Source organism: Benincasa hispida, chromosome 4, assembly GCF_027475165.1.
Source record: "Benincasa hispida cultivar pf3 chromosome 4, pf3_genome.v1.1, whole genome shotgun sequence".
Classification (NCBI taxonomy): domain Eukaryota; kingdom Viridiplantae; phylum Streptophyta; class Magnoliopsida; order Cucurbitales; family Cucurbitaceae; genus Benincasa; species Benincasa hispida.
Window position 1 is genome coordinate 55048376 of NC_143481.1, and position 22326 is coordinate 55070701.

Consider the following 22326-nt stretch of genomic DNA (forward strand, 5'->3'; position numbering starts at 1 on the left):
ATGCTCACTATGATTTTAATTAATTAACAATCATATTCTAATTAAAAAATTAAACCATATTACATGCATTTCATGACTTTAATATATCCATTATATTAAGCTATGGATGTTTCATGCCCAATGCATATTAATTTTGAATTAAATATAACAATTATATAATATTATGAAAATCAACCATGCATATTCATATACATTAATAAATATAACTAATATATTTTCTAATTAATGTCATGCAACATGCTTGTCCAATTCATATATTTAACACATCACATACATTAAATAAATCTTGAAATTATAAAGCATGCATTTCATACTATACATTATAACACTTATAATGTACAAAAAATGCATGAACATGGTTAACCTAAGGTGGGATTTATTTTAATGACATCCACAACGCATTTAAATAGCAAATGAACCTGCAATTTTGGTCCTTAGGATAAAGTAAAGCAGTAAATTGCAATAATTTAGCTAATTTTATCCTAAAAAAACTTTTACTGCTTTAGAACTGGACCAGAACAACCTGAATCGGCCTGAACCGGATCACCAACCTGCGAACCAAGCCAACCCAACCGAACTGGACCATCAATTGAACCATAGTCGAACCGGACTCACTTTGCTAACCCTAATTCTCTGCAGAATTGTGCAGGGATGCAGAATGTCGGCAGAATTGCAATTTTTGGCCAAAGGTCTCGATCTTAATCAGCAGGAACCCTAATTATAGACTTGAACTTATAAAAGAACGATTTACAACAACAATGTCAAAAAAAAAAAAAAAACACAAGAGCCTATATATTGATCATATCAAAATTGTAAACCTAAGGCCAAATATTGTAGAAAACATTCAATTGTAAACCATAACATTCATAATGGTAAATCCCATCATACCAATGAAAAAAAAAAAGAAAGAAAAAGAAAGAAAAGAAAAATTTAAATGGCCAAATTGATAATACAACTTGGCTCTGATACCATTTGAAACAGGTGAAAACTCTAAGGGACAACAGAAGCTAAAACACAGAACCATTTTATTTTTTCAAAATGACATTTAAAATAAAAACAATTTTGCATTGGAATAGAAGGTAATATCGATTAAGTATGCAATTCCCAAAAAGACTAATTATACAGGGGAAGAAACCCTACCTTGCAACCTTTTGACAATTTTGTAGAATTTCTACAAAACAAAACTCTTTTGTTAGAGAGAGCTTGAGAGCCCTCTCTCCCTCTGCAAAACAAAACTCTTTTGTTATAGAGAGGGATGGTGAGAGAGGGAGAGAAAAACGTGGGATTAATCCCACGTTTTCTCGTAACTTTCATAAAATGTGGGTTAATTTGTTTAATTTAAATAAAATAAAATAAATTTATTAATTAAATCATATTTAATTAAAGATCATTTGATTTCCTCTCATATAACCTATAGTTTTAATGTGCATCTAATGTATATTAAATTTAACTTAGAGTTTTGATTTAATCAATTTAATTAAATTCAAAATTTAATTAAATAAAATAATTAATTAATTCTTCAATTAATTAATCATCCAATTAAATATCATATATTTAATTTAATTTCCCATTTGAATCATATTAAAAAATAGTCCTCTCATTTAGCCTATAGTTTTAAAACGCATCCAATGCACATTATTTTTAACCTATGGTTTTCAATATGAATCTTATTCACATTAAATCAATATTTGAATTCCTTTCAAATATTTTGTTCTCTCATTTATTAATTTTGAATCATATCCAAAATTAATAATAAAGTCTAAAACAAACTTTATATTAAAATGTATCATCATACGTTAAAAAATTCCCAATTCTGAATTTGAACATTTCAAATTCAATTTGATAGCAAATTACCTCAATACCCTTTACAAGCTAGGAATGGATTTGCAGATCAGAAGCTCCAACGATGTGAGGTTAATTAGCTAAACTCATTAACCAAATTAATCAATATTCGTCAACTATGGGTACACTCCACTAAATATCCACAACTGCATTTTTCTCACTACAGATATATTTCTGTGTCCACAGATATAGACTAATAACAGCAAGTTAGTCCTTCACGAATGTTCGTAACACCAGCTGGTCAAATTACCGTTCAATTGTGGGATTCAAAATGAGTTGAATCTAGGGAATATTTATGAGAAGAAGACTGGTTTTGCTGGAGCAAGAAGAAGACTTTCTTCTACTTAGTTATTTTAGCAGCAAAACCATTTGTAGGTCTATTTTCTCAGCCAAATGAAGCTGGTTTTGATCACCTTCTTCATGCAATCCCAATTTCCATGAAGATGACAACACCTACTTTAAATTTGAAGTGGATTTGTGAGTTGGAATTTGGGTGTTTGAAAATAATTACACATAGTGGAATTTTCCAAAAAATTGAACTTTCAAGTTAAAATTCAATTTTTCTTTTAATTTTGAAAACATATTTTCAAAATTAATTTAGAAAATTCAATTTTCATTTAAAATCAATTTTCTAATTTTAAATTAATTCAAATAATTAATTTTAAATAAAATATAATTAATCAATTAAACAATTTAATTGATTAATATAATTTAATATCTAATATTAAATTATTTAATCACCAATTCCACAAACATGAATTCGCATTCATGTAATTTTAATGTTTAAATCATAGTTAAATATTATCAAATTCTCCAATTTTGTTTAATTCGATAATTAAACGTGCAATTATTTTGTTTATAATTACTAATTCTCTTAATTTGAATTTGAACATTTCAAATTCTCTCATCACTCTATTCTAAAGTTTAATCTGTTTGTGAGCTAGTAGGAGGACCTAATGGGCCTACAGATTATGGGCTCCAATAATTCGAGATTAATCGGCTAAAATCTTTAACCTGAATTAACCAACATTTGTCAACTACTGGGTCACTTCACTAAAGCCAAGTAGTTACACTTCCCTCACTGTAGCTATATTTGTGTTCACTCCATATAACGATAACTAGTAAGTCAACCCTTCATAGGTTGTTCTTAATAACGACTGGGTCAAAAGCTATTTTACCCTCGAGATTATATTTTGTTCTTTAAGTCCTACTGATCCTCTAATGAACAATTGGTTTATGATTTAATCACTAAATCCAGCCCTCTTGGGCCATTGAGAAGATGGGGCCACTTGTTCAAGACCCGAAGTCAGCACTTTAGGGAACAACCTCTCTATATCCCCTAAAAGCGGGTAGGAGTGAATTTCATCTTGCACCCTATGTTCCCAGCTATCTACCCGGACTTACCCTTGAAATGGGAGGCTTATTGAGCTGGTGCTGTTGAGCCAACCCTCATCCATGAAAATATAAGAATAATCCCGAATAAACAAAAGTTCATAGTAACTCAGAATTAAGATCAAGTTACCTAGGTCATCGCTTTGAAATAGTTAGTTTTAAACAGCAAACAACGTTATCAAGTAAGAATGACTTATTTCTTGGTCCGATCTTATACAAACTCTTTGCATAGGACAACCCACTCGCATGTCTTCACATGAACGAATCTGGATCACTTCGTTTGTAACACTTTACAACAATTACAACATTTACAAAGTGGGCTGCATTCGATAATGTCCTCATAATAAGGTACCTAGCCTTATCCATATACTATAGATCATTTTGGCTATTTACTTGAACTTGATCCACTCTTATGTCTCCACATAAACTTCAAGTACTCATGTAATAATCATGGATCTTAGTTTATTGGATTTAGATTATTTCTAAAAAGAAATGAGCAATTCAAGCATTCAATAACGATTTTATTGAATCAAACTTCAATAACATCTATTGATTGATAGAATAAGTTTATTGTTTACAAACCACGAGTTTTAGGACATAAAACCCAACAGGCTAGTGATTTGTTCTTTCAATCCTTGATAATTTGAATCCCTAGAACAAATTGTGCTTCACCCAAATCTTTCATTTGGAACAGATTCAGCAAGGGAATCATCTGACTCTTTATCTGGTTCAACAAGTTCTTCTTTAACTGAGGATTGAAAAGCAAATCCCTTATTCTTCTTCTTGAATTTTCCACCTAAATACATTTCAAACGTAAGCAAGGAACCAAATAATTTATCCACTCTCAGCTTTGTTATGTCTTAAGCTTCCTCAATAGCAGTGACTTTCATGTCAAATCTCTTTGATAAAGATCTAAGAATCTTCCACACATGTTTTTCTTCTGAAAGTTTCTTTCCAAGGGAAAACTGCTCATTTTCAATGTCTAATAGCCGGAAATTGAATTCAGCAATGCATTCTTCATTAATCATTCTAAGATTCTCAAATTTTGATGTCAACAATTGCAACCTTGACATCTTGACTCTAGAAGTTCCTTTATGAGCAACGGATAATATATTCCATGTCTCCTTAGCAGAGACACAAATATTAATTAGTCTGAATATGGTGCGGCCTACACCATTAAATATGGCGTTCAAGGCATGAGAATTCCCCAATGAAGTTTCATCCTCTTCTCTAGACCATTGAAACTTTGGCTTCGAGATTTTCTTTCCATCATCAGTTTCAATAGTGGGATGAGACCACCCAGAGACCAGAAACTTCCAAGTTTTGCTATCTATTGACTTCAAAAAGGCATTCATTCGAGCTTTCCAATATGAAGAATTTATTCCATCTAGAATTAGAGGACAAGTGGTAGAACCACTTTCTTTAATCCCATCCATGATAGAAGCACCGAGGTGAAGGTGACCAGCTCTGATACCAATTAAAAAAGCAATAGGATGACTCCCCACTTGAAATACGGATGTTCAACGGAAGGCACTGACAAGCATTGTAACTACGAAAATACTAACAAGTAAACAAGTAAAGATATACAGAAGTTGGTAATCCAGTTTAGTAAAATTTTCTCTCCAAGAGAGAGCAACTCATTTACAATGTCAAACAGCTAAACATTGAATTCAACAATGGATTCTTCCTCCCTTGTTTATGACCGCCTCAACTAAGAACATATGAATTATTCAAAAGATATAAAATTCTTACTTACTTATACTTAATATGCTATGCTACCCTCAGGTGTTACACCAACAACCTCAAAGCCCATCTTTTTTCAATTTCTAACAACCATGGCAACCCACAACTCTTCATAAAAATCAAGATCTCCTTGAATTCACCCAACTTTTAAACTCCAGCTGAAATCTTTTCTTCTCTACCCACCAGCTCCTACTTGACCTCACCCAACTGTCTTAATTCTTTTCTCTCCTCCATTTCTGCTGCCAACTGATGTTTAACCTCAACTTTGTTCACACTCAACCTAACTTCCCTTTTCTAGATTTTCCTTATTTTAAACTAAATTTTGACTTCATTCATTTTCATCCCTTTCTTTTGTTAATTAATTTCAACCTTTTATTCAATTCCATTTATTATCTTTAAATTATTTCCATTTAACTTTAATTCTCATTGCTAAATGAAAGTGGAGGTCCTTACAAATATGGCGACGACGGCTGGAGCATAGGTAGAATTGGCGACGACATCACCAAGAATAAGATGTAGTGAAAAGTATGGCTGATTTAATGAAATTTCTTTTACTTGTAAATTGATAAAGTGATTAAAAATTGAAGTCATTTATAAACTATAGATACTAAGCATGTAATCATTTTTTTTGTTTTGATTTTTAAAAATTAAATCTATTTTCTTCTAAATTTTTACCATAATTTGTATCAAATTACAAAAACAAAAGCAATTTTTTGAGATCCGTTTGGTAACCATTTGGTCTTTTGCGTTTCTTTTTCAAAATTAAGTCTATTTCATCCACATTTCTTATCATGATTTACATGTTTCTTAAGTATAATAATTGAATTCTTAGCCAAATTCCAAAAATAAAAACAACTTTTTGAAAGCTACTTTTTCAGTTCTCAAAATTTGGCTTGGTTTTTTAAACCATTGATGAAAAATAAATAACAAAGGAAGAAATTTGGAGGTGAAAGTAATGTCCATAGACTTAATTTTTAAAAACAAAAAGAAAAAACACAATAGTTACTAAATAGAGGCTAAGTTGTTAGGTAATAAAAATTGGCACTTAATTTTGGAGAAAATTTTCATGATAAGGACTTAAATTGTTACAAACTTCAAAACTTTTTGAAAACATTCATTTTATTCTATTTTGTTCATAAGCTTCTAAGTTTATTCTATTTTAGTCACTTTTGAAAGAAAATCATTTTTTCCTCACTTTGTTACTTTTTCAAACCTAAATAAACCTTTTTCAATGTTGGCCTCTAACTTATTTGATTTTAAAAGATACTAATATTAGCATACTAGTACACATATTTAAAACTGCACCATTAATTTGTTAAAACTTAAAATAAATTAATAAGAATCACGTTTTTTTATTTTGAAAATTTGTGGACTAAAATAGATATTCGTAAAGTTTACAGATAAAAGTGAAATCAAGTTAAAAGTTTGAGAATTAAAATGGATCTTTTAAATGGTTTTTTTCAAATAAAAGAAAATGAGTCAACTTATTTATAAATATAACATAATGTTAGTCTATCAACAATAGACCGCGATAGACATCTATCATGGTCTATCGACATCTATGATAAATGTCTATTGTGATCCTGATAGACTGACATTTTACTATGCTTGATAATATTTTCAGTAATTTTACTATTTAAAATAATTATCCTATTTTAAAATTTAGAGACTAAAATAAAATAAAGTTGAAAGTTTAAAAATTAAAATAGGGTTTAAAATTTTGTTCCCTAAAAAATGTGTTTATTTATATTTTGACTACTTCAAGCATTTTTCTATTTTTTTTTTACCTTATTTCGGAAAAAAGGGTTGATTCTCACATATCTTTACAAAATTTGTGTTCATGTTAAACATAATATATATGTCCTTATTTTGAAACATATATATAAAATATATGTGTGTGTAAAATGTACGATTATAACTAATGTATGTCACTTTTTAACTCCTCTTTTAATGAAAAAAATAAACATTTATTCTATATTGTGTTGAAAAGGAAAAATATGTTAATATTTAGAACAAGTTTGAAAATTTTGGCTACAGTAGTTTTGTAGTATTGGCATATACTCTCATCCAAGAAGTTGAAAGTTCAATTCTCCATCCCATAATTGTTATTAAAAAAAGGGGTTTGAAATTTTGTAGTAAGGCATATGGAAAATCTTAATTTCATGAGTACAAAATTTTTAATCGGTGTTGGAGCAACATGTAAAATTACTAAGTTTGGTGTGTTAGTTAAGAGGCAGTTGTAAAAATAGCAATAAGACTCAAAATTTAGATCAGCTCTTGGAGTCGGTCAATGATAGATTATATTGTTAAAGAAGTCTATCAACGAGAGAGCCTATCATTGATAGATTTTTCTATTTTTGCAATTCTTAAAAAAATGTTGCTAAACGCTTAATTATTAGCCATAAAGATATTATTTATTGCAAGTACCTATTAGATTAAGGATTAAATAAGACATGAAATTGATATTTTTTAGTTGTAGGATTCACGAACTCTGTGGACCAAACAAATAGTGGAGTCAACAATTTCATTCTCTCTAACTATAACTCGAGCCAAACTCTCCAATGTATTCTATTTGATTTCTAAAAACTTAATACAATTTGAAGCAAAAATATTGTTTTGGTGTTTGAAGTTTGGAGTTAACGTCTATTTCGTTTTTGATAATTAAAAATATATAGTTTAGTCTTTGAAATTTCAAAACTCCAAGCCTGAGATTGTCGACATGCCTCGAAATAACTCGATCGAGCAATCAAGGTTTAGATTTACAACATGAAGTGTAACTCGAGAAAACAATGATGCTAACCAACGTGTGGAAGGGCTAGCTATTATTATTCATGGGCATTGTGGGAGGGTTTGAAGTTCACATATGGAACAGAAAGAATAAGAGGAAGAATAGGTGTGTAGATATAACAAAAAATTTAAATTTCTTACCTGAAGAAAACGAGTTCATGTCAATTACCACTAAATTATGCTCATTTTGGTGTCAAACGTATTTAAAGAATAGAACCCATAAAAAGTCAATTTCACATTAATATTGGGCTGAAATTGATTTTAACTATCCGATGTTCACTTTAGGTATTAGATTATTTTGACCGATGTTTATTGAAATCATTCTAAAAGGTGTGAGAATTTTCAATTTTTTCTTCACTAGAACTCTAAATTTTAAGAAATAAAAGTTTAGAAGCCAAAATCGAAGGGCTTATGGAAAATTATTCTTTTGTAAAAAAGAAATATGATTATACCTTATCTAGTTGAGCTATGGATTTTGTCACCCTCAATCGAAAAGAAAAAAAAATCAGTAGAGCTATATATAGGAAGGAAATCAAATAATATCAATTTGAATCTAAATTTTAGGATCGTTTGATAATCATTTTATTTTTTGTTTTGTTTTTAAAAATTAAGTCAATAGACACTACTTCCACCTCCAAATTTCTTCCTTTGTTATCTCCTTTTCACCAATGCTTTAAAAAACCAAATCAAATTAAACCAAGCCAAATTTTGAGAACTAGAAAAAGTAGTTTTCAAAAAGTTGTTTCTTTTTTTGGAATTTGACTAAGAATTCAACCATTGTACTTAAAAATAAATGCAAATCATGGTAAGAAATGTGGATGAAATAGTTTTAATTTTAAAAAACAAAAACAAAAACAAAAAACCAAATAGTTAACAAACGGGGTCTTAGTTTCATCAAATTGGACCTCAGCTCTTGCAATGTTTACCCTTAGTTTAATTTTTTTTCACTAATTAACTGATTAATTTAAATAAAAATTGTACAAAAACCTTCATAAACTCATTTACTTCAATAAACTAAAAATATGAACAAAAATTTTTTGACAAATGCACAAAAATTCAGTTGTCGCTGGTCTCTAAAATAGTATCAATTTCTTATCATATATACATTTTTTTGTAGCACTTTATACCATTTGTAACACTTACAAAACGGGCCACACTCGTAGTTTCACTAGGATAAGGTATCCCTTCTTATCCATATACTACAGACCATTTAGGTTATCACTTAAAACGCAATCCACTTGTATATCACCACATACATGTTTAAGTTACAACAATAACCATGGATCTTAGTTTATTGGTTTGTGGTTAATGCAACTAAAATATCTCATATTTCATAGACTAAAGTAAATAAAATATCATATATTATAAATCACAAAATTTTTGTTCATACCAGTGTCTACAAACTTCAGGATCGTGTGAGATTTAAGGCATCAACCCCAACACTCCCTACTCGGACAAATCCCCAAAATGGTAGGCATATTGAATCGACGAATCTGGCCACTCTCATCCATACAGATCAAAGAATCACCCTCACAAACAGGAGTTCACAACTCATTTAAGATTAAGGTTAAGTCACATATGGTCATCCTTGTGAAATGTAAGTCTCTTCAAGTATCGGTGTTATAAAGAGAGACTAATCATTTTGCGGTCCGATCTTATACAAACTCTTTGTATAAGATACTCCCACTCAAATGTCTCCACAGAACGATCAGGATCAGATCATTTGTAACACTTTATAACAATTGTAAGAATTACAAAGTGGGTCGTATCTGTAGCGTCACTAGGATAAGGTACCCAGCTTTATCCATATACTACAAACCATTCAGGTTTTTAATTAAACATGAACTACTTGTATGTCAAACCACATACATGTTTAAGTTATATTAAAGGAAATTGAAGAAAATAGCAAAATCAGGGGGTGCCTTTTGATTTTGGTCAAAAAACAGAAATAATAAGATTTTTGGAAAAGGCATAATGTGCACATGACATATTTTTTAATCCCCAAATTGCCCTTGGTACGGTCGATTAACAGTTTTTTAGAGTACTGTGTAATTTCTATAGCGTGTATAAATTCTCAATAAAAATACAGTGTAAATGGAATTGTTTGTTATGGGACCGTGTATCAATTCTCAATTAAAAAATACAGTGTAAATTGAATTGTCAGTTATTGTTGGGATTGATACCCTAAATCTCGTAGGGTCCTATAGTTTATAATTGTAATGTACAAACATCTTCTTATTTAATAAAATATATGATGTTTTATTTCAATTTGAGTTGTATTAACCACAAACCAATAAACTAACATCTAATGTTATCTTGTAGCTTAAACATGTATGTAGAGACATATGGGTGGATCATGTTTTAAGTGATAACCTAAATGGTCTGTAGTAAATAGATAAGGTTGGATACCTTATTCTGGTGACACTACTAGTATGACTTGTTTTGTAGATGTTACAATTATTGTAAAGTGCTACAAATGATCTGATCCTGATCACTCATGTTGAGACATGTGAGCAAGGATATTCTATATAAAGAAGTTTGTATAAGACCAGACTACGAAATGTTTAGTCTCATTATATAAGGTCGTTCATAATAGAGACTTACATTTCACCAAGATGACCATAGGTAACATGACCTAAATCCTGAATGAGTTTTGAACTCCTGCCTATGAAGGCGGTCCCTTGATTAGTATGGGTGAGGGTGGCTAGATTGTCGACTCAATAAGCCTACCATTTTGGGGATTCTTTTGATTGTAGAGCTGTGAACACAACTACGTAAGAAGGAATTCACTCTTTCCCCAACATCGGGGTAAGTGGATAAATTGCTCCCTTAAGGGCTGAATGGGGGGATTGAACAATGTGGCGCCAAATCCTCTCCTAGCTCAAGAAGGGTTTGATCATAGTTGGACTATAATTTATTGTTCATTAGAGGTGTGATACTTAAGAAGATAGATGTAACTATAGGGAAAAAACGGTAATTTTGGGCTAACTATACTTACGAGCAATTTGTGAAAGGTTATCGTACTGTTGACTGGTTAAATCCAATGGACACAAACATATATATGTAGTACAAAGAGTGTAGTTGTCGGTCTTTAGTGAAGTGTTCGACAGTTAATTGATAGTGAATAATTTAATTAAAGAGTTTAATGAATTATTCACGTACCGTTGGAGCTACAAGCTATAGGTCCATGCTCAACGAGAATAAATGAGAATTAGTTTTTGGATTAATCTGATTTGTTCAAATTAATGAAATTAATTATATGTGATATAATTAATTTAATTCTAATCATATATGATATAATTACTATAATGTATTTGATACATTATAATACAAAGTTTATTTGAGAGGAAATAAACATTTGAATGTGATTCAAATATTAATTATATGAATTTGATTCATATGATTAAATTTAATACAAAGTGGATTTATATTAAATGTCATAAGTGAGAGAATAGGAACTATATGTTATATTGTATATGATACAATAGAGAAACTATAGCTTATAGGTTATATTTGATATAACATATAGTTTAATATATATATATTATATGATAAGGTAGTTATCATATAAATTTATATATTAAATGATTTATTAAATAAATTAATTATTTAATTTATTTAAAATCATGTTTTTTTGGAGGGAGTTGTAACTCCCTCCCCCCCTTTCTCTCTACTACGTGATAGTGGGGCAGACTATTTCATGTTCTTTCTCTGGTGTTTACTTTCATAGAGAACGAGATCTCACATTACTTGTCATTCTTCTTCTCTCTTTTCTTCTCTCTAATTCCCTCACCAATATAGCCAGAGCCCGCATCCTCTTGGATTCTCACCCAAAGAATACCAAGGTCTCCTTCACGATGGTGCCCAATTGGAGTTCGAGAGATTTTTCATTGAAGAACGGTCTTCGAAGATAAGGGTTCTTGAACCCAAAATTATTCTCTGTAATTTATTGTAAGCATGCTGTAAATTCATTAGATGCATATTTTTATTCTTTCTTTGTAAAATTCTGTGTTCTATAAATTTTGGGATTTGGGTATGATCCCCACTTCCACTCACAAACCTTTAATAGGGTTCCTTCCGTGATGAGACTTCAACCTAATGGATTCAAGAGATAAAGGTGTCGGATTTTTCTGCCATTTTAAAATATGAATTGGCGGTTTCATATCTATTTTGATTTGATTTAACCACTTTTCAGAAATATTCAAAATTAATCAATCTTTAATTTGTTCATAACTATTTTTATTTTTATTTATAATATATCTTTAGATTTTACATTATTTTATTCGTTATTTATTATTTTAAATTTGGATTAAATTTTTTTATCATAATTAGGATTTTACTTAATATTTTACACATATTATCATCCAACAAACTATATATTTCATAAATTTTGTCATTTTTTGTATTTTTTCTAGTCACCTTTTATTCATTATCATTTTATCATTTTATTATACTGTTAATTTGTCTTTTTGACAAACAAATAAGTATTCACTTTTGCAATCTTGTTATTTTTGCATTGACTCTACAACGAGTTAAGTTGAATACAGTGTAATTGTAAATAAATAAGCTCTTCCTAATTTTTTTCCCCCAAATTATATTTGAATTTATATTTTATCATCAAATTATTTTTTATCTAACTACTTATCGAATTAATCACAATAAACAAAAACTTCCTATTTTTTCTCTTCAGTTTATATTTGAATTTATCTTTATTATCAAATTTGATTTTATCTAACTAACTTTCAATTTATATTTGTTACAAGTTCAATTGTATCTAAATATTTTTTTTTTCATTATTTTTGTTCATATTTTCGATTTTTACAATTTTTCATATAGAAACACATAAAAATGGGTTATTGTACTTAAAAAGATATATATATAATTGGGAATTAAACTTTAAATGTTTGAAACATGTGTGTGTATATATATATATATATATATATATATATTGTCCAATTCATCATCATCATCATCATTATTATTATTAAAATAAGATAATAAAAAATCATAAATCTCATCTTCTTCATCTTCTTCACTTAGTCGCCTCCTTTTTCTCCTTCCCAATCTCATGTTTGCGGTCGTGGGTACAACAATCCTTTCTTGAATTCTATTTTCATGGCTAGTTTTTTATGACCACCCTCATCAGGTCATCGACCTTTTTTGCTTGCACACATGTTTCATTGTTTCTACTTTGAACATCGTTTTCATTTGGGGGTTGATAGTATTTAAAGTTAGCTTTCAAGATCCTATGAGTAAAATGATCACATGGAATGAAGATGATGAAACTCCTTACAACTTGTTTGGTGTCAAACACAATCATATCTTCAATAGTCATATCGTCTGAAGTTGCAATTCCTTCAAATACTCACTTGCCAATAACAACTCCATTGGTACAATCAACTTTACTCTTTCTCACCTTGGAGGAAGTCCATCATTGTAGACATCCATGAGTTTCTAATAAACCCCACTGCTTGGCGTCATCTTCCCTTGCATACACTTGTTCTATAGGCAGCTGGAAGCGTTAAGGACCATATTGGGTGATTTTTAATTTTTGCTTCTAGAATGTTTAGATACTATGTATTTGTGGTTCTAGAATGTTTGGATAGAATGTATTTGTGGTGTTTGAATTGTTTTTGAAGCAGTGTATCTTTGCATTCTTGTTTGTATTTAATTTTGTTGTTTTAGGGTAGTCTTATTATTTACTAATTATTATTTTCTATTATATAAATTCGTTTTTCTATTTTTGTAATTTTGAATCATTTTTTTTCCATTTTACCAAATGGAACTTTAAAATTTGTTATTTCTCTTGTCAGCCCTTACATTAAATAACCTTTGATCTTAGTTTATTGGATTTTGGTTAATGCAGGCTAAATGTCGAATGAAATAACACTTTATTTTATTAGATAAATGATTGGTGTACAAATAATTTACAAACTACGAAACCCATGAGATTTAGGGCATCAACCCTAACATCACCATCACACACTCACGTTCAATGCATCATATATACACTTCCATTTTTACCATTCATTTTCATCACCATCACTTGTAGTTAATTCATCAATTTAGTTGCACAAACATTTATCAACGCATTGATCGGATCAACTTGTGTCTGCACCCATTTCAATCTTTTAAGTTCAACATTTATTTTCAGTACAAAGTCCTTGTATTTGACCTTGGTTCTCACCAAGATACCTTCATTAAGTTTATACTTGGGCTTAATTTAGGAAAACTTATAGGAAATAGAGAATATTTTTCTTTATCAATATTCAACGCAACAAGCTCTTAGCGTCCTTGCTGGGGCCTCTGGCAACTGATTAATGTGAATTTTTTTTTATTGATTATCGTAGGTACCACCTTGATTGAAGACGTATTGTACGTATAGTAAAAAACATTCAAACATTGTATGAGTGGTGATACTCAACCCAAGTTTAGACTTGACCCAGAGATCGAGAGAACTTTCCATAGGAGATTTTGGAATAATCGACAACGAAGACAATGGAATAGACGAATGGCAAATCAACAAAACAACCCCATTACACCCAATACAACCAATGATTTATTGGCGTCAGCCCACCCAACACTCCTAGCCCATGATCATAATAGGCCTATTAAGGAGTACGCATCACCCAATTTATATGATTTCTATCTCGGAATCATACATCCAACATTTGAAGGAGCGAATTCGAGATAAAACCTGTAATGCTCCAAATTATGCAAACTGCTAGACAATTCAAAGGAGCTCTTAGAGAAGATCCCCATGCTCATTTGAAAAGTTTTATAGATGTAACACGTTCTCGATTTCGAGGATTACATCTGAAGATATCTGGTTGTCAATATCTCCTTTCTCTTTGAGAGACAAGTAAGATAATGGGCAAACTCACTAGAACCATGAGAAATCACCACGTGGAATTAAGTGGTGAAACATTTATGCATAAGTATTTCCCACCTACATTAAACACTCACCAAAGGAGAGATTTTACAAACTTTTTAACAAAAAGAAGGGAGACACTCAGTGATGCATGGGTGGGGTTTAAGAAGCTCGTCAAAAACTGCCCATATAATGGATTACCGGAACTGGGTGCAAATGGGTGTTTTCTATGATAGGTTGAATAAACCATCACAACAAGCTACAAATGCCTGCTATAGCGGGAGGATTGCTTCAAAAAACATACACATAAGCAAAAGCCATTTTGGAAAGAACATCTAGAAACCACGAAGATTGTGTTGGGATTGATGCCCTAAAGTCTCGTGTCCTGAGTTTGTAAATAGTTTGTACGAATGCTTGTGTTATTAATATATGATATTTACTTCACATCTTGGTTCTTTGCTCAGTTGCTTGTTTTATCTGCTTTACCACAAACCAATAAACATAAAATCCCTTATTATCTGTATGTGACTCAAACATGTATGTGGTGACATACAAGTGGATCATGTCTTAAGTGATAACCAAAATCGTCTGTAGTATATGGATATAGGAGGGAAACCTTATCCTGGTAACGCGACGGATGCGTCCCGCTTTGTGGAATGGTCACAAGTGTTGTGACTTGTCACAGATGGTCTGATCCTGATCATTCTTGTTGGAGACATGCGAGCGGGGGCATCCTATACAAAGAGTTTGTATAAGACCTGACTACAAAGTATTAACGTCTCGTTATATAACACCATTCATGATAGAGACTTCACTTCACTAGGATGATCATAGGTAACATGACCTCAATCCTTAGTGAGTTGGGAACTCCTGCCATTGAGGGCGGTCCTTTGATTTTTATGGGTGCAAGTGGCCAGTTCGCCAATTCAAACCTACCATTTTGGGGATTTGTCTAATTTGGGAGCTAGGAACTCAGCTACACAAGATGGAATTCACTCATTCCCTGAAACAAGGGTAAGTAGATAGATAGCTCATTTAAGGACTGATTCCATGGCTTGAACGATGTGACACCATACACCTTCTCTTTGCCCGAGAGGTGTTCACAAATAGTTGAACTATGTTGTATTGTTCATTAGAGGAATCAGTGATACTTAAGGAGTGAGATGTAACTACAAGGGCATAACGGTAATTTGGCCCAGTTGTACTTACGAACATCTGTGAAGAGTCATCGTACTCATGATTGGTTATATCCGATGGACACAGAAATATATCTGTGGTAAAAAGAGTTCAACTATTGGTCTTTAGTGGAATGTCTGACAGTTAACGGATGGTGGATCTCGTGGCTAAAGAGTTTAGTCAGTTATTCACGTACCGTTGGAGCTTCGAGCCACAAGTCCATTAGTTCCCCTATGTAGCTTGGAAAAGTTGAGAACTAGTATTTGGATTAATTTGAAATGTTTAAATTAACAAGAGGAAGTATGATTATATATTATATAATTGGACTGGTTAATTATATATGATATAATTGCCTAAATGTATAAGATACATTATTTTGGAGGAAATTAGATATAAATATGATTTATATCAAGTAGAGGAGAAAATAATATAGTAGATACGTGACATCAAACTATAGGATATAAATATAATATGATTATATTAATTAATTAATTAATTGGTTAATTATATGATAATTAATCCAATTTTCACGTTTGGACGTGGGTTAGTGGGAACGTTGGTTACTGTAACCGATGAGTTAAAATGAAAATTGTTTTCATTTTTGCATCGTCCGTCATTCGCCCAAAGAGAATTCGGAAGTGCGCATTGGTGAAAGTAAATGATCGCTTGAGAGACTATACGATAGCTCTTCTCCACCTAAACGATCATCCACCTCGCGCTAAACGATCACACTCTATTTCCTACACGATCGAATAGCTTCTCTAAACGATCGTATAGTATGCTAGTTTTACTAATGATCGTGTACCTTTTCCTAAACGATCGTTCAGTAAATCCTACACGATCGTGTAGCTTCTCCTAAATAATAAGCACTTCTGCTGTGCGATAGCATTGTTTTCCCTCCCACTTGCTTATCGCCTACACAATTTGTGTTTCCTCCTTCCTCTACCAAATTCACCAAAGCCCACCCTTTGGGTTTTCACTCCGAAAATACCGGGACTCTTTAGTGGTGGTGTCGTCCCATTGCGGTCATGAGTTCGCGTTGTTCGTGTTGCTGCAGTCGACATTTCTGCTGGACATTGGTAGATCGCGTGGAGGTTTTCCGCTGCGTTGGAGTGTTAAAGTTTGAAGACCGTCTTCAACTGGTATGACACTCTTTCCCTTATGATTTTATCTTATTCTTAGCATGCCGTTAATTAAGATGATTGCATAACTGTATATGTTGAATGTATAATGTTGTATTTCGGTCACGGTGAGATCAGAGCGATCTGAACATGCTCATGGAATTCTTGGAATGAGATCCTTTAGATTGGTAGGACAACGGTTACAGGATACGTTCTGCAGATAGACGCAGAGGTAGTGCTGGAGTGTTAGAAACTAACATGGTCACCACTATTGGATTTTATGCCTTAAAACTCATAGATTGTAAATGTAAATAATTGAATGTCATCAATAAATAACTATCAATGTTATTTCAACAAGTGTTATTGATTGTGTTGTATTCATGTTGTCTTAATAACTCTAAATCCAATAAACTAACATCCTAGACTATCTTATGAGTCTTGAACTGTATGTAAAGACATACAGGGATAAATGTTTAAGATACAGCCTAAAGGGTCTATAGTATGGGATAAGGGTGGGTACCTTATCCTTGTGACACTATGGATACAACCCACTTTGTATTTAATACAAATGCAATGATCCAACACACTCGTATATGTGACATGCGAGTGGGAGTATCCTATACAATGAGTTTACATAAGACCGGACCGCGAAATAGCAACCACTAGATGTAACTCCGTTGACTAGTTAGATTTCTATTTCAATTGGATGACCTAGGAACCTTAGTCTTAATCGTTAGTCTATTATGAACTCATATTCACGAGGGATTGTCCTTTGATTTGTATGGTGAGAGTGGCCAGTACACTGACTCAATAAGTCTACCATTTTGGGGACAAGACCGAGAGGGGAGCTGGGAACATAATAATACAAGATGGATTTCACTCATTTTTTACTATAAGGTAAGTAGATGAGTCTTCACTTAAGTGGTGTCTCCGAGACTTGAAAAAAGGGTTATACTCTCTTATTGGCCCGAGAGGAGTTTCTGTTTAATGGTTGGACTATAAACAGGTTATTCATTAGAAGAGCACTGGTACTTAAGGATACAGAGGTAGCCTAGGGGTAAAACAGTAATTTGATCTAGCTGGTGTTATGAACACTCTGAAGGACTAACTTGGTGTTATTAGTCTATATCTGTGGACACAGAAATATATCTGCAGTGAGAAAAGTGCAGTTGTGAGTGTTTAGTGGAGTTTAACCACAATTAATGAATATTGATCAATGTGGTTAACGAGTTTAGCCAATTGATCCATATTATTGTAGTTTTTTATCTGAAGGTCCACGAGGTCCCCTTCCTAGCTCGTAAAGAGAATTGAGGTATTGTGTCATGAATAGAATTTGAAATATTCAAATTCACTTAGGGAAAAATATAATTTATAATAATACATTAAAATATAAAATTTATATTTTAATTAAAATTTATAATATAAATCTAATTTTGGATATGATTCAAAATTAATTTATGGGAGAATTAAATATTTAAAGGAGTTCAAATATCAATTAATACATTATACTATAAGTTAAAATTAATGTGTATTAGATGTACATTAAAACTATAGGTTATGAGAGAAATATAATTGAATATGATTCAAATATAGGCTAAATTAAATATTTGATATTTAATTTGGTAATTAATTAATTGGAGAATTAATTAATTAATTAATTAATTAATTTTATTAAACTAATTGAATTAAAACTATAGGTTATGTGAGAGATGGTTCATTTAAATATGATTTAAATAAAATCATTAATTAAATAATATTTAATTAGTTATTAATTTAATTAATTATTACTTTTTAAATTAATTAATTAATTAAATTATTTGATTTATTAAAATCAAATTTTAACTCTCTCTCCTTTGATTATAATCCTGCAAAAATTGAACAACAGAGGTAATCGCAATTGATACACATAAACGTTCTGTGAAAAAAATTTGTCTCCAAAATTTCTCCTTTGCTTCCCATTATTCATTTTGGTTCGCAACAAACCAATCTAAAATCTCAGAGAAAATGAGGGTTTTCGATTTGGTGGTGTTCGAGATTTCAATCCCAAAGGAGAATTGGCCATTTCGTTTGAGTCATCATACAAAAGTAAGTTTTGTTCCCTTTCTTTGTAAGGTTAGATCTCTTAATTATTATGCATGCTTAACCTGGAAATTTTATAGTAGGCTGAGTTTTTTTGGTCTCTGTGATTTTTTTGTTTATTTCCCAGTGTAATGATATTTCATAATTTCTAAATTAATTTCGAGAAAAGGTTCTGATATTTTCTGCTACGCTAGGACTTTTATCCCTACAACTGCATTGCAAGCTCGGATGACAGCAATGACAAATCTATTGAAAACCATGGTGTTGAACCAGGTTAATGCAAGAGGCATCAATCAAGTCTGTGCGGTGAACCAAGTGGTTGAGGTAAGTTGCGTTGGATGCGGGGAACCTCATAAATTTGACATTTTCCTAAATAACTCCCAATCAATTTGCTTTATTAGAAACAACCCGTACTCAAACATGTATAACCAGGTTGGAGAAATCATCCCAATTTCTCCTAGAGTGGAAATCTACAACAAACTGACCAATCAAGGGGTCAACAAGCAAGTAGAGGAACACTACCAGGTTTACATGAAGGAAACCAAGGTCAAACGCAACAACGATCACAGCAAGCCTCAAGTTCTTCCTCACCATTAACAGATATTCTGAAAGAATACATACAAAAGAACGGTGCACCATTGTAGAGTTAGCCACGTTAATTCGAAACTTAGAACTTCAAATGGGTTAGATAGCCAAAAAGCTGAAAACCCGACTGTGGCGAACATTTCCAATTAATACGGAAGTGCCTAGGAACCCAAGAAGTTCATGCAAAGAGAAGTGTCAGATGATGATACTACGAAATAGGAGATCTTTGACCACTAATCAATCAGAGACAAGCAACCCATCAATCCAACATCAATTGACCAAACCAATAATCAATGGACAGCAGCTGAACCGACACAAGAAAAGTCAATGCAAAATGGTTCAACACAATGCAAGAAGGAAGGATAATGAACGCATAGTCTCATCTGCGAGCATTTTGACTTCTGGGGCAACACTTGAGTTATGTCCACCTCCACCTTTTCACCATCAAATAAAGAAAAAGAATAACGATAACTAATTTAGACGCTTCCTTGATGTACTTAAGCAGCTTCATATTAATATGAAGCTTGTAGAGGCCCTAGAGCAGATGCCAAACTACATTAAATTTTTTAGAGATATCCTGATAAAGAAGGGAAAACTCGATGAATTTGAGACTGTCGCATTAACGCAAGAAAGAAGTGTGTTCTTTAAGCATAATATTCCTGAGAAGATGCAGGACTCCAGAAGTTTCACCATTCCTTGCTCAATAGAAGGGATAGATGTAGGTCACGTATTATGTGACCTGGACGCCAGTATTAATTTGTTGTCATTGTCAATCTTCAAGAAATTAGAGACTGGGGAGGCTTGACCTACAACTGTATCTCTCTAGCTCACTGACAGATCCATCACACATTTGAAAGACAAAATTGAGGATGTATTTATTCAAGTAGACAAGTTTATATTTCCCATTGGTTTCATAATAGTTGATTATGAAACCGATAGAGACATGCCCATCATTCTTGGCAGACCCTTTTTATCTACTGGAAGGGCTCCGATAGATGTCCACCAAGGCGAGCTAATCATGCTGGTAAACGATCAGCAGGTAAAGTTCAATGTATTCAACGCATTGAAATACCCTGATGAATTGGAATCATGCAACCTGCTGGAGGATGTGGAATAGAGTAGTGACAGTGAAGAGACTGAATCAGACTCTTTATCAGTGAGTAACGAGGAAGAACAATCCATTGAGTCAGTTTTTGCATTGGGCGACTTGAAACAAAAAATTTGAATCTCTTGGCCTTGACAACCGATAAACAAAGAAAGCGAAACCATCAGTTGAAGAACCACCATCCCTGGAACGAAAGCCTTACTAGCACATCTAAAGCATGCCTATTTGGAGAGGAATGTTAAGCGAGAACAGAAAGGAATAGCAAAATAAATCTGCTGCCAGGGTCTATCCCTGCGGCAAGTGACCCTGAAGAGTTCATGTCCAGCAAGCACGTCTCCATCAGTTCTAATGAGGGTTCAATTAGAAGGTTATTTGAAGCGTTTGAGAAAAAGACAGCTGAGAAGAAGAAGATGGAGAAGAATGAAGAGCAGTTGACTGCAAGGCCTTTGAAAAAAAGAATATTGAAAAAGAGAATAATAGAGAGATGTTGGCCGCATCTAAGGCCATTGTTGTTGCAGAGTTGGATGATGAAGAAGAGGAGGATGTGCCTTTTTAAAGGAAAATAAAGCAAAACACCAATGTTAAACCAACTGGTGAACGCGTAGAAGAAGATATGCACAACGAAAAGACCAGTAGTCTTGAGGTCGTTATCGTGGCATCCTCTGTGAAGCGGTTACAAAGTCAATTGGCGGAAAAGAAGAAGAAGGTAATGCAAGAGCTTTGCAAGTTGAGGGAAGAAACACAATTCTTCATCGTTGCAGCAGGTGTCAAGCAAGCGTCAAAACATTGTTTCCTTTGTTGATTGGTTTCTGCATGTGTCGTTGTTGTCGTCGCTGTCGTTAGAAGGAACCTACACCACCGCTCGATGATTGATGGAGGAAGAACATCGTTCCAATTTGATTTAATTTAATTCATTTTAATTGATTATTATTCTTTTTACTAACTCAAACAATTCACATCTTTTCTTTTTTCCATTTTTTCCTACCTTTCCCTAAAAGAGAACAATTACCTTAAATTTTCTTGGTAAAAAGAATTAGAAGTTTAAGTCACTTAAATCAATTTATGCAAGACTGAATTCAAGCAATAATTTCCAACAAGTACTGTTAAAAGAAATTTTAAAAAATTCAATAGGACATGTACCTGAATCAACACATGATAAAATTAATTTATGTACTAAACTTGAGGCTTTACAGGATGTCAAGGTTATGTTTGTCTAAGGGGTGTCGCTCGTGGCTGCATGCCTCAACCCCTTCTTATCATGCTCTCATATAATGTAACTCATTAGGTTAGCTTCTTTATTTTCCTTGCACTTTTTATTGTAAGTGACTGCTCGACCTTTTGCATATGCAAGAGTGTCAGATGTCATTTTGTTGAGAATGTACTGTATAAGGGTAAGATTAACTATCTGATGACATGCAGAAATGCATGTCATCTTAGGTCTTTTATTTAGAATTATGAGAGCTGTTAAGCATAATATGCGGCAATTATGATAGGAATTCATGAGAAAATGATTTTGCGTCGTTCAGCATTGAGAATCTCGGCTAACCCATTATTATGTGTTATTATGCGTTCAATTGTCTATTTTTGTAGCTAACGCAGGAAGTGGACGCAAACGCAAAAGCCGG

General features: G+C 32.3%; 1 protein-coding gene and 1 long non-coding RNA gene across 2 annotated transcripts; one reads left to right on the plus strand and one right to left on the minus strand.

Annotated features, from left to right (window-relative positions):
- Positions 1–4094: 4094 nt before the first annotated feature.
- LOC150036821 (uncharacterized) lies at positions 4095–4670 on the minus strand. Its single transcript, XM_090313248.1, has one exon. The coding sequence runs from the start codon at positions 4668–4670 to the stop codon at positions 4095–4097; it is 576 nt and encodes a 191-aa protein (XP_090169374.1).
- A 14117-nt stretch (positions 4671–18787) lies between these two features.
- On the plus strand, positions 18788–21227 carry LOC150036822 (uncharacterized). The gene is made up of 3 exons (XR_016529274.1): positions 18788–19017; positions 19206–19335; positions 19444–21227. It is a non-coding gene; the product is annotated as an uncharacterized LOC150036822 (long non-coding RNA).
- The last annotated feature ends 1099 nt before the right edge of the window (positions 21228–22326 follow it).

Coding starts and splice junctions, on each gene's coding strand:
- LOC150036821 (XM_090313248.1), bottom strand. CDS start 4,670: ATGGATGGGATTAAAGAAAGTGGTTCTACCACTTGTCCTCTAATTCTA.